We start from the raw sequence: 16,651 nt of genomic DNA, 5'->3' as shown, positions 1-16,651 counted from the left end.
GACTCGGAGCCGGGACTCGTGCGCTGGTCGGCGTTACCCCCACCTCTGCTTTCAGCAAGGTCAGACGTGCCTGGCGCCTGGGGCGTGGCTCTCTGGGTGCACTCAAGGCCGTTTTGGCCATGCGGTGGAATCTCAACTGATTATGGTGCGTGAGGGTTGGGGAGTGTTTGTTGCTTCCAGCCAAGGGTGCTGTTCAGCGCCCCCACCAAGGTCGGTTGGGTCTGGCGGTGGCGCCGCGGGTTCCAGACAGCGGGGGTCCGGCCTCGAAAGGTTTATCTGTTTCAGGTCTGCCTGGGGGCGGATTTGCTGAGTCATGCTGCTGTGCTTCTCCAGTAGCTCGCTTTCACGCATTATATGATGTGATGTGCTGTTATACTTCGCTGTTTTCATTTTATTTGCATGATTATTATACCGAGGTTCTTCATGTTGTCTATGCTTCTTATAATACTGATCATTTAATAATCATACTTTTAGGAGGGAGGAGTGTGGTGTAGCCATGCCCACGGGGAGGGGCATGATGATGATGCATGATGGGCGTGATGGTGGAGGAGTGGCCGTGGGGTTCGGCGAGGGATATGAGGTGTGCACGCCGTCTGAGGCGTCGTAGTAATGCTGGAGTTGGCCGGCTCGTGAGTGTACCGCGTACGGAATAAAGGAGAGCCGCGGGCACAGTACGCCCGCGCTCGCACTCGTGCAACACAGCCCGGCTCGACTGTTCCTCCGCTTCGTGTCTGCCTGCTAAGCATCTCCCATTCCAGTACAGTACAGTCATAGGTCACGGGGTGTGGCAGCCATGTTGAAAAAACGGAAAAAACTTTGGACCTCCATCTCTGAAACTGCACCAAGGAAAAAATTGAAACTTGGCACATGGCAAGTACTCCTCACGAGGAATGTCTGTTTTTATGATGTCATAGATGCCTTCGTTATGTCATAATTGCATATATAGAATGCTACATCTGATCAGTATGAAAGTTTTAGAGGGTCATCTCAGCATAACATGGTCCACAGAAAAAAACATTGACATGTGTCACGTGATTCGACAGCCATATTGTTAAAAAAAATTAAATAAATCTTCTCTGAAGTGGCTCAACAGATCGAGGGGAAACTTTACACTTATGACTGGCTATCCACGAGGAACTAAATGTTCACACATAGGATGTCATAGGTCACATGGTTTGGCAGCCATATTGGATTTACCCTTAAACCTATAAAAATCATCTCCAAAACGACTGGACAGATCAAAGGGAAACTTCACACAAATGTTCCCTAAGCCTTGGGTGTACAAGTTTGTTCAGGAACAATTGATAGGTCAAATGGTTTGGCAGCCATATTGGATTGAAGAAAAATATTAAATAATGTTTTCTCTGTAACCACTTATTCAATCAAAGTGAAACTTCACATTTATGATCTAGTGGTGATAGGGAATATGTGTTTTAAATTTCAACTTGATCGGACATATGGTCTGGCAGACAAAATTATTAATTTTTTTGATTTGGGTTGTTTTTGATTTTTTTTTTCCAATAAGGCTCACTTGGCTACGCCTGGATGGGTTTGAGGGTAGAGGAGTAGCAGCTGAAATTTGAATTCTATCCAGGCCAGATTCCTCCTGATGACTCCGTGTTTGCTTTTTGCTCGTTTGGGTTCCTTCTGATTACTCCAATGCAGGACTGTACCTATTTGGACTTCCATTTGATTTGAATTTAATTGATTTTAATCCCATTCCAAATTAAATTGAATAATGAATAATAATTTTTTAAAACGTCATGGGTAAGGGTCTGGTGTTCGATCAAAGCGGGACGTCTTGGTACCCGGTCATCATTGTCAGCAGTTATGAAGTGGCAGTTCTAATTATGTCTCTTGTTAATTACATAAACACACCAGTACACAAATGCCACACAAAAGAAGTCCTGGCGAGGGTCTGCAATCTTTGATTGCTCTTTTTCTTGTTTACATTATATATTGGTTGTGGGTTGACAGGATCACTTAGCAGTAAGTGCAATCACCTCAAAGCTGTCTAGCCTGCGTTTGAAACTTGTTGCAGATATAAATTGTCACCCTGGTGTTTCACATGCAGGACGAGGCATCAATGGGTGCACCGTCCATCGGAAGGAGGTGTAAGCTGGAGCCATCTGTTCATTGGTGGACGTTAAACATCCCACACTGTCTTTCATGAAAAGGAGGTGAGTTTTCACTTGCACCATGAAATGATTACAAATTCCTGCCTAAAACTGCAAATAGTAAGTGTTCTTGGATATACCTTGTCACCAGGTTGCACTATCATCTGAGAATATGGTTATCTCGTGTAGCAACTGCTAAATGATAAACAAATTCACCACGTTCCCAGGTTGTTCTGATGTCACATGTGAAACTGATCGACACAAAACAAATTTTGTACATTTGAGAAAAGTGAAATGAAATAATTTCATCCATAACATTTCATTCAGCACAAACTCTCAAAGCTCCTTTTAAGTTTGCATTATTAATTAAAAACATATGATTTCAGGAAGACTCGTGATCGAAAATAAATAAATAAAAGCCAGCATACCATCAACCCTGCGAGACAAGTGCTTCCACCACCCAATTCACAGATTGACAAAGAACTGTGAAAACAATGGCGATTTAGGCATTTACACTGATGATGTTGACAAAACTTCAAATATAAATAATTAAATGCTGTGAGCTTATAATTGTATTTGGAGTACAGCAAGAGTAGGCTTGCCAGCTAAGTAATCTGTGGGTGGGCCATGAAATACTGGGCTATACCAAACTTCACAAAGATGGCCTAAAATATGTTGCATATACTGTAATATTAAAATTGGGGTCACAAGGAGGGCGGGGGGTGGAGGGGGGGGCACTTCTACCTCCATCTTCATTAATATCACCATTGCCCCGATGTCTGTCTCTTTGGCCTTTTTCCCCCTTTGCAATCAACATTCTTGATTGTTCTCCATTGTAATTTCTCACCTCATGTGATTGTGTCAAAATGGGTGTCCCTATAAGCAAGCCCAATGGACACATGGCGGTGGCAACATAAGCAAGCCAAAAGTCGGCACCCAGAGTGGCCCAAGTCAGTAAAAGGAGAGAGTCAAGAGAAAGGAGTTGGTGCCTCGGGAGAGAGTCAAGAGAGAGTCAAGAGAGAGTTGAAGGTCGAGTTGGCACCATGCATTCCAGTTGCAGCACGAGCCACAAGGCCCCATTTGCGAGGCCATAAGCACTTCAAGAAAAGCTTCTCCCCACGTCCACCTCCATTTCTGTCCTATTATTTTGTCCACTCTGGGATACCTGAAATAATCTGCATGTGTGAGAAGTTTCATTTACCGTTTAGGTGTGGAGACCATCATTTTGTCGAGTTAAGCATGCTGGCAGATTTTCACAATGTCATCTCTATTCATCGATTCCTTACCGTTTCCCCATCCCTGTTATTATTCATTAAACCTGTTGTGTTTTAAAGCGTTATCGCTCTGGAGTTTGCAAATGTGCCCGTAATTGCATTGTTTGGCATCTGACCTTATGATCCCACCCAAGGGCCCCAAAGGGGTTGGGGACAAAATGATGCTGCTCTCGCACATTCTTGCCATGTGGTGATCACAACTACCAAATTTGGTGAATTTCTGCACAACTGTTTAGGAGATGGAAAGACAGATAGACAGATAGACAGAGCCGATTCCAATATCTCCCCGTTTTTTGTTTCTTTTAAGCGTGGAGTAAAAATAATAATAAACACTATGGAGGATGAACTCGGCCCAATGGAGGATGGGCATTTTATGGATGTCACGGCAACATTAATGGAGATGGACGTAGAAGGGCCATTAGATGGCAAAGTAGAGTTACCCTCTAGCAACCTCACCCCACCTCGCAGCCCGGCGCCACAGAGCAGCCCAGCCCAGAACAGCAGGGCTGGTGCAATGCCAATGTCCCCTGGGGGATGCGAGTTCAGGTAAATAATGACCATGTTGTAGGAGATTAAAGCTGACCTGAGAAACAAAATATAGGCTGATCGGGCTGATCAGCAGCAGCTGAAGGCTGGGATGGCCAACATGGCAACCTCTCTTTCAGTATATTATGTAAATGGTTACTAAAACAAATTTGATCAACATATCAAAAGGGAATATTTTAATTTAATACGCTGATGACTCAGATTGGCTCAATTGTTCATGATGTGCAACGTGGGAGCAGCGACAAGAATATAACAATTACTGTGTGTTTTCACTTCAGTTTACAAGTTCCAGATCCACCCCTTAAAAGTTTTTATCTTCAACTTAGAATCATAAATTACGACTCTTGGCATTTCCTCGCAACCCACGAGAGGGTAAATGTGTTTTGACATATTTACATTACAAACTATAAAGGCATTCAGTGGCACACACGCCTCCGCCAGGTTGAACAGTTTACATTTTGTATCCCACTGGTAGATGGGATCTGAATCCGGACCTGAACCAAAATCGAATCAGCTTGTTCTCGTCACCTAACCAATTTATAACCTAGTTTTGTCATAACTCATCCACAACTTTTTGAGATATCATACGTATGCATCGGTTGTGGCCGCATCTCTCAATGGTGAAGTATCACTTGAAAAATTAAAAAAATTCTCATACCCGGATCCGGATCTTCACCAAAATCGAAACAATTCTTCCTCGTTACACGCCCCAACCTGTCCACCAAATTTTGTCCGAATCCGTCCAACTTTTTGAGATCGTGCTATATATAGTTTTTGGCCCTATCTCTCAACAGTTAAGTCATTCAAAAAAAATTGTTGTATCCGGTTCTGGATCTTCACCAAAATAGTCAATTCTTCCTCGTCATACAACCCAGGCAATCAACTAAATTTCGACCTAATCCGTCTACAACGTTTTGAGATGTCCTGTTCAGACCGACAAACAGACAGGGGTGAAAACATAACCTATGCCCACCTTTGATGGCGGAGGTAATGATTATAGGTGTAAAGTATTAAATAAAGAGCTCATTATGATCACTCATTCTTGAGGTATTTAGCTGCTTGCTAAATACAAGCACAATCCACATCATCAAACATATAAAGCACTTTCACAATCCACATCATCAAACATATAAAGCACTTTCACAATCCACATCATCAAACATATAAAGCACTTTAACAATCCACATCATCAAACATATAAAGCACTTTCACAATCCACATCATCAAACATATAAAGCACTTTCACAATCCACATCATCAAACATATAAAGCACTTTCACAATCCACATCATCAAACATATAAAGCACTTTCACAATCCACATCATCAAACATATAAAGCACTTTCACAATCCACATCATCAAACATATAAAGCACTTTCACAATCCACATCATCAAACATATAAAGCACTTTCACAATCCATTTCATCAAACATATAAAGCATATATTCATTATGCACGACGGATGCACTCCAGGTTCTGCTTGCAGTCCGGATCCGGATCTGATGATTTTTTAAGTGATTCTTCACCATTGAGAGATGCTGTTAAACCGATTACATAGCATGATATCTCAAAAACTTGCGGACGGATTTGGACGAAACTTGGTGGACACGTTGGGTGTGTGGCAAAGGATGAATCGATTCGATTTTGGTGAAGATCTGAATCGAGATCTGGATACGAGAATTATTTAATTTTAAAGTGATTCTTCACCATTGAGAGATCAGGCCAAAAACGATATAGTACTGTGTAGCATGATATTTCAAAAATGTATTGGGCCCGATATGTTCTCGTGCATCAGGCATTACGTGGTGCAGGTATGCGCTCGACCGAGTGCCCTTCTCGTTTTATAATATAATTCGTAAGAAAATTTTAAAATATACTTCATGATGTATACATTTTATAATATTCCACCTCATTTTACATTTGTTGGTGGTGTGTTGGACTTGTGAGTACCACATTCATACGTTTTTAAAATGTCTCACGTATCAATCAATAAACTTAAAATCAATCATTTTCTTACAAGTGAAATTTCAAAGTGCCTTACAAAAATAAAGAGGAGGTATGAAATGTCGAAATTAAAAGCAAATGTAAAATAAAACAATTTGAAGAAAGATTGAAAAACGAAGCTGTTTTCGAAAGCACATTCAACAGTAAAACCTTCAATAATCGAGTTGCATCATTCCATATTGACAGGCAACACACAGTCAGGGTTTATAGCACATATAAAATAGCAGTGGTTCCCATACTGTAGTATGAGGACCCCTAGGGGTCTGTGAGGGCTTTGGCGGTGGCTCGTAGGGAAATATAGGATACAAAAGTTTACCTGAACACATTCCGATGTTTGATCAAATAATGAGTCATAACTTCTTCTGCTGGCCACACACCTACATGACAATCATACTTTCACCATCTCCATAATATCACCAACATAAAAATATCATGACATCTCATTCCTCCATTCCCCAATAAAACAACTTACAGAGCAAACAAATGTCATATTTCTGTGAGTTTTTTTTTTTCAGGGGGAAGGAGGAGGGTGCCACTTCATTTTCACTTTTTAAACAGCCAAATGAAAACCTCCATAACAAAAACGGTATGAAACTTACAGATGTTTCCAGTATTGTCAAAGCTGTGCAAGATTTCATTAAGTTGTAGCTGGCCGGTTGGAAGTCTGCAACACACACAAATCTCCAAATGAGTGCTGTAGCTCCATAAAAGAAGAAAAATGTCCTCAAACAGTATGTGGGTTGGCTTTATGGTTTATGTCTCACATATCAATCGGTAATCTGAGGTTGGCAGGCTATATGTGGGTTGGCTTTACAGTTCACCCATCTTGATGTTTATACCAGTACATGTATTTCTGTAAACGACTTCATGCATGTTATGTGATTACAATATTTGTTACAGAACAGCAATGATCAACAAAGTTTTGCTTAATCTCACATCGTATCAAATGAAAACATTTCAAAATAATCTTTGAAATCAAACACCCTTATTACTCCCCCACCCCCATCCCCATCCCACCAACAATTTAAACACAACTTGTGTATCACAACTCCTTGTGCATTAAGGCCCAGTCACACCTTGACGTTTTAGCCAGCTTATGCCGATTTTTGCAAAAATTTGTGTAAAACACTGGTACACATTGAATACGTTATGGGTACGTTTTGTATATGTTAGGCCACGCTGAAAAACACTGCCATAAGTGGTAGTACGCTGGCTTTAAACGTTGAACTTTTGGGTTTTCCTCAAATTTTTTCATGCTTGAAATTTTACGACGTATGCTGGCGTATGACTCACACGTTCCGCTACGCTGGCCATAAGTTGTAGGCACGTTATGCGATCGTTGACACACGTTACTTGTAAGTTACTCATAAGTCGAAACACGTCGAGGTAATGATTAGCGTAGCCGAAACTTATTTCTAACCTATGAGTAACGTTTTGTAAGCACACTACACGAACGTTGTTCACACTTTGCAACACGTTACTTGAAAGTACTACTACTACTACTACTACTACTACTACTACTACCAACGTCGACATCACTAAATTCTCTCGAACTACTACTAATAACATCGACATCACGAAATTCTCTCGAACTACTACTACTACTACTACCAACATCGACATCACTAAATTCTCTCGAACTACTACTACTACTACCAACGTCGAGATCACTAAATTCTCTCGAACTACTACTAATAACATCGACATCACTAAATTCTCTCGAACTACTACTACTACTACTACTACTAATAACATCGACATCACTAAATTCTCTCGAACAACTACTACTACTACTACTACTACTGCCAGTGACATTGACATGTACTCAACATGGAGTCAGGAACACTGACGGGTTCCTCTTGTGAAGCCCATTTGTATATACCAATTCCCCTAAACGCTGCCAATACGCCATTATACGGTAGCTGTAAGTTAGAAACACGTTCAGTAAGTTCTGTGGTCGTCAGGAAGACGTCAATCAAATTCGTCTGCATACGCCAATGTGCGTTTGAGATACGCCAATGTGCGTTTGAGATACGTTACACATAGGTTCAAAGCATGCGACTCATAGGTTCAAAGCACGCTACTAATACGTTCAAAGCACGTTACCCATAGGTTAAAAATTAAGTCTCGGGTATGCTAAACATTACCTTGAGGTGTTTTGACTTATGAGTAACTTTCAAGCAACGTGTGGCTGACGCATGTAAAGGATTGCGGAGCGTGCCGAGAACTTACGCCAGCGTATGCGGAAATTGTGAGCCATACGTCGAGTACGTCGTACAATTTTCAGCATGCTTGAAATTTCACGACGTTTCACTAACAAATACCACGGAATATGCCAGCGTACTTCATTGTTTTTCATCGTGCTCCTAACATATACACAACTTACCCATACCGTATTCGACGTGTCCCAGCGTTTTAGACACATTTTTCATAGGTCGGCATACGCTGGCTAAATCAAGGTGTGACTGTGATGTTGACACTTCCAATTTTCAGGCGGTTATGATTTAAATCGGCGAGCGGCAGGTTTTTAACAGAGAACGCCACGAGTTCGTCGGCGATACGTGCAGCACACTATGACTAAGTTAAACCTTCGTTGGGCATAGGTTGTGAACGCCGACAACAGGCTAAGCATTCGTTGGTATAAGTTATCTTTAACACAACGAAACGTTCTGTGCCCGTTACTAATACGTTATGCATACGCCCAACATGTTATGAATACGACCAAAACTTAAAAAAAAAACCTCAAAACTTCAGCGTACGCCAACGTTTTACGTGCGTTATTATACGTTGCCATTCCTGGCTAAAACGTCAAGGTGTGACTGGGCCTTTAAGGTGATGAGATGAGACTGACACTGACAAATTATCATGGAAAGATTTCACCTAATAGCAGGTTCTAATCACAATCCTTGGGCTAAACAGGATGCCCTATAGGTACGCACACTCGCCTCTTCGTTGTCTAGCCTGGGTTTGAATCCAGACCCAGCTATAAACTGTCATCCCCATGTTTCACAGGCAGGGTGATTCATCAATATGTGTGCCATTCCCCGGATGGCCGTTAAACGGGAATCCCATCTGCCAGGATTCATTGGTGGACATTAAAAATCCCACGGTGTCCTTCGCGAAGAGTTGGTAATCTATCGCCGGCACCATGAACAAATTCCAAATTCCTGCCCTACCAGCAGAGGGCATTGCATCAGCGGCACAGCTGCGCCCTTAGCCAACGATGTTACCCCACAGCCTTGTGCTGCAAACAAACGATTACGACGGTCACAATCTTGAACAGCGTAGAAAGTCAAAAACTAAAAACACCGTTTTTAAAATTCCCAAATGCAATTCAAAACGTTTTTATTTTATTTTGGTTTCCTTTTTGGGTTGGCCTGTTTTGGCATTCCCATCTGAGCACATAGCTCATGATGCTGAGATCCAAAGTTGATACCCCCCCTCTACTATTTATATTTGTCAATTGCCTAAATATGTCCTTTTTAATTAATGTGACAGGTATACCAATGTCTCCTATATGGGTTATATATACAAGCGCCTCTGAGACTTAGAATGCAAAAAAAATTACGAAAAATGAACAACAATAGTAATAATAATAAGTGAGCACAATATACACCCGAACAAGAAGGTATATACAGAATTGTGCTACTACATGGAAAACAGCATCCCGGTTGCCATGGCAACCACTTTAGATGACGAACGTATGTCACGACACACCGTCTCCACAGTCTGTACCTATGTACCAAATATGAAACGTGAAAGTTGAAAACTTTGGGAGTTAGAGTGCGGACAGGAACGGACGGACGGACAGACGGATGACCGGTATCACATAATATGTCCCGATGTATATATCGGGTGTATAAAAACTAGAAGGGCATTCGGTAGAGCGCATACCTCCGCCACGTAATACCTGATCCAGGAAAACATATCAGGCCCTTTACATTTTTAAAATATCATGCTGTACAGTACTATATAGTTTTTTGGCCCCATCTCTCAATGGTGAAGAATCACTTTCAAGATGAAATAATTCTCGTATCCAGATCTGGATTCGAACCTTCACCAAAATCGAAAGGATTCGTCCTTGCCACACACCCAACATGTCCACCAAGTTTCGTCCAAATCTGTCCGCAACTTGTTGAGATATCGTGCTATACATCAGTTGAGCACTATTTCTCAGTGGTGAAGAATCGCTTAAAAACTTATCGGATCCAGATTTGGATCTTCACTTTAATCGAATCACTTCTTCCTTGTCACACACCCAACATGTACACCAAGTTTTGTCCGAATCCGTCCGCAACTTTTTAGATATCCTGTTCACAAACAGACAGACAGAAAGGGGTGAAAACATCACCTCCTTCTCCTTCGGTGGTGGAGGTAATAATAATGTAGATGGAAACCCCTTCATGTAATTTTTTATTTTTATTTATTTATAGAATATCTTGTTCAGACACGTGTTCTTATTTTAAAGTATTTCAATCCCAGACCAAAATAGAATTCCTTTCCTGTTGTAGGCTCTATTACCAACTAAAGTACATAAGATTACACCTCTCATATACTATAGTTCGAACTGCAGCATTTTTGCCTGGGATATACGATTGATGAAAAGTTACGAAAGATTCTAAGCTGAAAGTAAAAATTAGTTCCATTTGCTGACGAAAGTAAATAATGAGACCATAATTTTTAATACAATGATGAGGATTATTCGCAATGTGCACTGGTATGACCATCTTGTAGACACGGCCGATCGCACAGATACTGGGTTCTCGTCACTATAGAAACCGTGTGTCGCAACTGCCAATCTAAGTTGACCAATCATAGAAGCCCAGTGCTTAAAAATCACCACTACCATTAAAAATGTGCCCCAGCATCCCTAAAATGATTTTTAGCTAACCTGGAATTTTTATCCGCTGAGCTTATGTGATCGAGCAGTCCGTTGGTGAGTGAGTGAGTCAGACATTCAATCCGCAAACACGTCGTCAGTCATTATCGCTTGAAACAAACACACGATTTTGATGAAATTTGGCCACGAGCTTCATATCTAATGCCGAATGAAGGTGTACTGACCACATCAAAATCTGCGCTCATTAATGGGGTCTTCGGGGGGGGGTATTTTATCCCCTAAAATAGGTGTTTGCTCTCCTCTCCTAAACAATACACACGATTTCAATGAAGCATGACCACAACCTTCATCACCCATGATGTACCAAAGTTTGTTCACTGGATTAAAAAAAAGAAAGGGGTCCAAGGGGATCTATGGGGGGGGGGACTGTTGCTCCTGATCCAGGTGAACTTCAGGACGCGTACAGCTCGGTTACAGCGTGCCTTGTGGAAGATATGTTTTGGAACCGTGTTCTGTGCGCGGCTCGTGGAAGTTTTTATTTATTTATTTCACCCGCAGAAAACCGCGAATACGCAGAGCACAGGACTGCGAATGTTGAAGCAGGCTGCAGTTTATAAACCACAAATGCACAGGGTCCGACAGTATACGTTACCTCAGTTTTGTCGTGTGTGCGTTTGTGTGTGTCGTCTCAGTCTGTCTCCCTCTCTTCCACCCTCCTGCTCTCTGTGGTAATAAACCTTTTTCTCATTAAAAACAAACAAACTTGTAGCTGCTCATTTGAGGTACGAGACGACACCTTTAAGTGCAAATGAAATGGCTTTAAAAAGGCGGTAACTATCCAATTGGGAAACGCGTATTTAAAGCACTAAAACAGTGGATTTGACACATTCATGTCATAACAAGCCGATTCGTCACACGGTCACGGATTGTTTAACCCCAATATGAGGCCGTTTAAAAATTACGTACCGCTGTATTTTAGGGAGACGCATACAGGCTTGATTAAACGTTACTAATGATTTTGATTTGACATACAATTCGATTTTTCGGGGCCAATCATCATGATTAACACTCGACTCGAACAAAGACAATGGAAACCTGACACAACAAAGCCGGACAGTGCATACTAAGCAGTGCTAATGTGTTAGGCCCACCAGAAAACCAGGCCTCATGTTTTACCTCCAACCAGGCCTATGAGCCGAATGTGTTCGGCCATTCGGCCCACCGGAAAACCAAGATGGCGGCCGTATCATTTAGTTGAGGTGCTATGGTGAGTGGAATCGAGCGACACATGAGGGTGTTGTCTGGTAGTTGCCTGACCAATGGGTGCACATTTCAAAAATCGACCCCCAACAACAACCCCAACAACAACAGCAACGCGAAGCTCTTGTCGACCTGCAACATGTTGCAGGTAAAAAGACCGCACATTCACCTTTTGGCGAAACCTCACAAACAACAATCACGACACAGCTTTACAATCCCAAATTCATACATCAGCGACCTATGATTCCTGCTAATAAATATACCCTTCTATTATTGATACTTCTATGTACCTATCTACCTTAAATTTCATCCTATCTACCGTTTCTGCTGCCAGTACCTTTCCGGTGAGACTATTGCATGCATTTCCTTCTCTCTGAGTGAAAGACCCCCACCTTCCTCTCTTCTTTACTTTAAGACCATGGTCCCTGGTCCTGTCACTGTCCATTCTGCTGAAAAACTCTTCTGTACTTATTTTGTCTATACCCTTATCTTAAATATCTCTGAGATCCCGCTTGTAACCATCTCCTTACCTCCACCAGAAAAGGTGGGTGGAGGTTCTGTTTTCACCCCCAGTGTCTGTCCGTCTTTATGTTTGTTTGTGAACATGATATCTCAAAGTCAAAGACTGATTCGGACGAAATTTAGTGGAAAGGTTGGGTGTGTGACAAGGATGAATTGATTTGATTTTGGTGAAGATACGGATACGAATCCTGATACTAGAATTTTTAAAGTGTTTCTTCACCATTGAAAGGGCTAAAAACAATATACAACATGATATCTCAAAAAGTTGGCGACGGATTCGGATGAAACTTGGTGGACAGGTTTGGGTGTGTGACCAGAAAGAATCGATTCGATTTTGGTGAAGATCCAGATCTAAATACGAGAATTTAAAAAAACATTTCTAAACTCGAAAGTGATTCTTCACCATTGAGAGAAGGGGCCACAAACAATATATAGCATGATATTTCAAAAAGTTGTGGATGAGTTATGACAAAACTTGGTGGACGAGTTGGTTAGGTGACAAGAACAAGCCGATTTTGGTTCAAGTCCGGATCTAGATCCGGCCTATCAGTGGGATACAAAACGTAAACTGTTCAGTGTTCAGCCTGGCAGAGGTATGCACTCTACTGGGTGCCGTTCTGGTTTCGAATGTACAGAATGCAGTCCTGCCTCGTCAAGCTGAAGAATCAATATAGTCGTCGTATGCTGAATCCTCAAATGTGGTGGCCAACAATATCCCAAATTAGGCCTCCCTAAATTCATACACCGTGTTAAAACCACCTCTTTTGAGTTATAACTTTTCTCACTACAAATACAACCTAAAACCCTGTTAGCTTTACCAAAACCACCTGTCATTGTCCTGTCTGTTTACCATCCATATCTGTTACCAACCCCAGATCCTGCTTCTGCATCACACCTTCCAAGACTGCCTCTTGCATTATATGGGACATTTTCACAAAAGCGGGTCAGGTAACTGTAAAGACTGTCCGAGAATTTTTATCAAGCATATATTGCCCAGTCAGTGCAGAGGCCTTATGGTGATCCTGCGTTGCTGACATCATTTGAACATTTTTCTAGGCCTTATAAGGGGTTCAAGCACTATTTCGAGAATATCAAAGAAAGTTGATTTTTTTTAGTTTGTTCTTTACCGTTACCTGACCCGCTTTTGTGAAAATGTCCCATATGATCCCTAATTTCATTATTCTTACCAATGCCCAGCACCTTGCATTTCCTTAATGTTCAACTACATCTGCAAATATTTTGCCAAATCCATGAAAGCATGTAGATTTTCCTCAATTTGATCAGCTCCCTCTCTGTTGTTTGCTTCATCTCCAAGCTTTGTGTCATGTACAATTTTGTAAAGCAGATTCTTAACCTGCTGTCCAAATCATTCATATAAATTATAAATACCAATGTTCCGAGCAGCGAGTCCTGATAACAACCAACCCATCACCATTTTGATTTTAATTCACAATTCTCCTTCTCCGAGATGGGTATCTCATCATGCCTGGTGTTGGCTTCATGGTTAGGGTGGTGGGCTTGGGATCCAAGGATCCTGAGTTCAAATCCCACTTTCTGTTGAATTAACACCAGGTGGGGTTGACTCTACGTGTCATGAAAGCATTTAATCAAACCCAGGTACCCCCTTGAAAGGTAGACCTGATGGGTGACGTCACGCACCGACATTACGCTGCATTACTCTGGTGAGTGGGTCGAGCATTTTGGGTAACAAGGCTGCCGTCTTGTCTGCCTTTTAAATCGGGTCACAAGCTTGAACCACTCTATTTAAATAACTGCCCCAATTATTCCCCACCTTCTTGTGGGTCCATTGGGGAAGGCTTTGGGATTGAGCCGTTCAGGAATCGACTGGGTAGGTCTGACGTTCTATTGGAGGCGACTTGTGCAGTAATCTGTACTCTGCTCAGTCCCTTAACTCTTTGCGAAAGCATCCAAAGAGATCAAACATCCACAAGTAACTAATACCAGCAGACAGGACAGCCGGCTTAAAGTCCTTCCGAAGTGTGGAACACTTTGTGAGGCTACGTCTCGCACAGCAGCAATGTACGACATTTTAAAGTTTCGTCGGGAATCGAACCCAGAAGAGATGGGTCAAAGGTGAGTGTGCTACCCTCGTACTCCCCTGTACTCCAGAATACGATTGTCCACCAAGTAGTGAACAAGTTCCTGATGCAGCCTGGTGTTGGCTCAGTGGTAAGGGTGGTGGCTTGGGATCCTAGGGTCCTGAGTTCAAGCCCCGTCGGCCGCTGAATTAATACACCAGGGGGTTCACTCAGCCCGTCATCCTTCCGAGGTCGGCGAAATGAGTACCAGTTCCAGTGTGTGTACCGGTAGAGGGGCACTGCATCAGCGACACAGTTACGCTTCAAGAAATGATAGCTACCCCGGCAGCTAAGCCGCCATACGATCACCACCAAGCTCCCGATAGCTCAAACTGACTTGACCAGCACTGCAGCCTCAGTGCACAGCGAGCTGCGGTAAATCCACCACGATCCGCCCGGTTCTCCTGCAGGCAGCACCCAGAACACGCCGAAAGCGGCGAAGCTCCGCACTGACGCCGACTCCTCTCCGGATTGAGGCAGCTTCCCACGTTGTAGAGCCTAGGCAAACCAGCAGGAGCAACAGTGGATGCGTTTAGGTCACGTGTCGCTACTTGTCACCAAATTACAATAAGGGTTTAAGATTGGTGAACGAGGTTAAAATGTAACCACTGTTTACCAGCCTCAGTATGTTCCAGCGCTTCGCAGCCAGCCTGGCACGAGTTCGCTTGGACGCTTCGTCTTCCCCTGTTTCCATGTCGGACAACACCCTGAGAATTCTGTAAACCCGGACGTCTCCTTAAACCAGGCGCTGCGATGAAACCACGACCACTGTTAATTACTTCATATGTGTTTAAAAACATTTCTCCAATGTCGACTCCTTTACAACGTAAATCTTACTTGAATATAAACGCAAAGCAGCAGCACACTCACAGAACGCCTTCGAGATTAAAAAAAACAACCACAACAATAACAATAACAACAATAACAACAATAACAACAATAACAACAATAACAACAACAACCACAACAACCACAACAACAATCAGATCAAGTTAAATTATATGGAAGAATAAAACGGAAAAGTGACGATTGAAGTGAAACATTGCAAAAGCAATGCCGGAAATACACTTCTCTCCACTTCCCTTTTACTCTCCTTCCTCGGCAATGTTTCAATGTTTCATTCCCTTTTTTTTTTTTCATTGCAGTTATACATGTATATAATATATATATACATATAATTCAGTTTAAACTTTATTTTATTTAACATTGAAAGGAAGATGAGTTCTTAGTAAAACGACTCGTTTGAGCGGTGAATGATAGACTTGTGATCACGTGACGTATGTGTTGCAGATTGGTGGGAATGAGTCATCCCACCCTTTGGACATATATATATATATATATATATATATATATATATATATATATCTATATCTATATCTATCTTCTTCTTTCGGCTGCTCCCGTTTGGGGTCGCCACAGCGGATCATCCGTATGATCCGCATAGTGATTTGGCGCAGGTTTTACGCCGGATGCCCTTCCTGACGCAACCCTGGTCGCCTCTTCCGACACAGGGATATGGTACACCTATTTTAACCGGGGTATACGCCGGCCCAGTATACTGGTACTCATTTCGCCGACCTCGGAAGGATGACGGGCTGAGTCAACCCCCTGGTGTATTAATTCAGCGGCCGACGGGGCTTGAACTCAGAACCTTTTGGATCCCAAGCCACTGCCCGAACCACTGCGCCAACACCAGGCTTATATATATATATATATATATATATATATATATATATATATATATATATATATATATATATATATATATATATATATATATATATATATATATATATATATATATATATATATATATATATATATATATATATATATATATATATATATATATATATATATATATATATATATATATATATATATATATATATATATATATATATATATATTGTTGCGGTATTCGCGCCCGCCGGCGTGCTGACGGCCACGTAACTCGAATCGCGGCACGTCGCCCACCGGACGGACA

At 41.9% G+C, this 16,651-nt stretch overlaps 1 protein-coding gene across 3 annotated transcripts in view; it reads right to left on the bottom strand.

Moving 5' to 3' along the window:
* The window catches only part of CAMKMT (calmodulin-lysine N-methyltransferase), a 29,658-nt gene extending 13,926 nt beyond the window's left edge, over nt 1–15,732 (bottom strand). The window contains exons 1-6 of one of the 3 annotated variants that reach the window (XM_085857786.1): nt 15,502–15,732; nt 15,281–15,412; nt 15,002–15,162; nt 6,543–6,607; nt 6,260–6,320; nt 2,546–2,600 (exon numbers count right to left, since the gene is read on the bottom strand). In XM_085857786.1, coding sequence (XP_085713912.1) covers nt 2,546–2,600; nt 6,260–6,320; nt 6,543–6,607; nt 15,002–15,162; nt 15,281–15,358 — 420 coding nt within the window. In that variant the 5' untranslated portion in view covers nt 15,359–15,412; nt 15,502–15,732. Of the gene's footprint in view, nt 1–2,545; nt 2,601–6,259; nt 6,321–6,542; nt 6,608–15,001; nt 15,163–15,280 lie in introns of all 3 variants that reach the window. The other 2 variants (XM_085857788.1, XM_085857787.1) reach the window with 2 other exon arrangements.
* Nucleotides 15,733–16,651: the final 919 nt, after the last annotated feature.

Source organism: Eptatretus burgeri, chromosome 15, assembly GCF_056783735.1.
Source record: "Eptatretus burgeri isolate ZD-2024b chromosome 15, Ebu_testis_v1, whole genome shotgun sequence".
NCBI lineage: Eukaryota > Metazoa > Chordata > Myxini > Myxiniformes > Myxinidae > Eptatretus > Eptatretus burgeri.
This window is presented reverse-complemented; position numbering and strand designations above follow the sequence as displayed.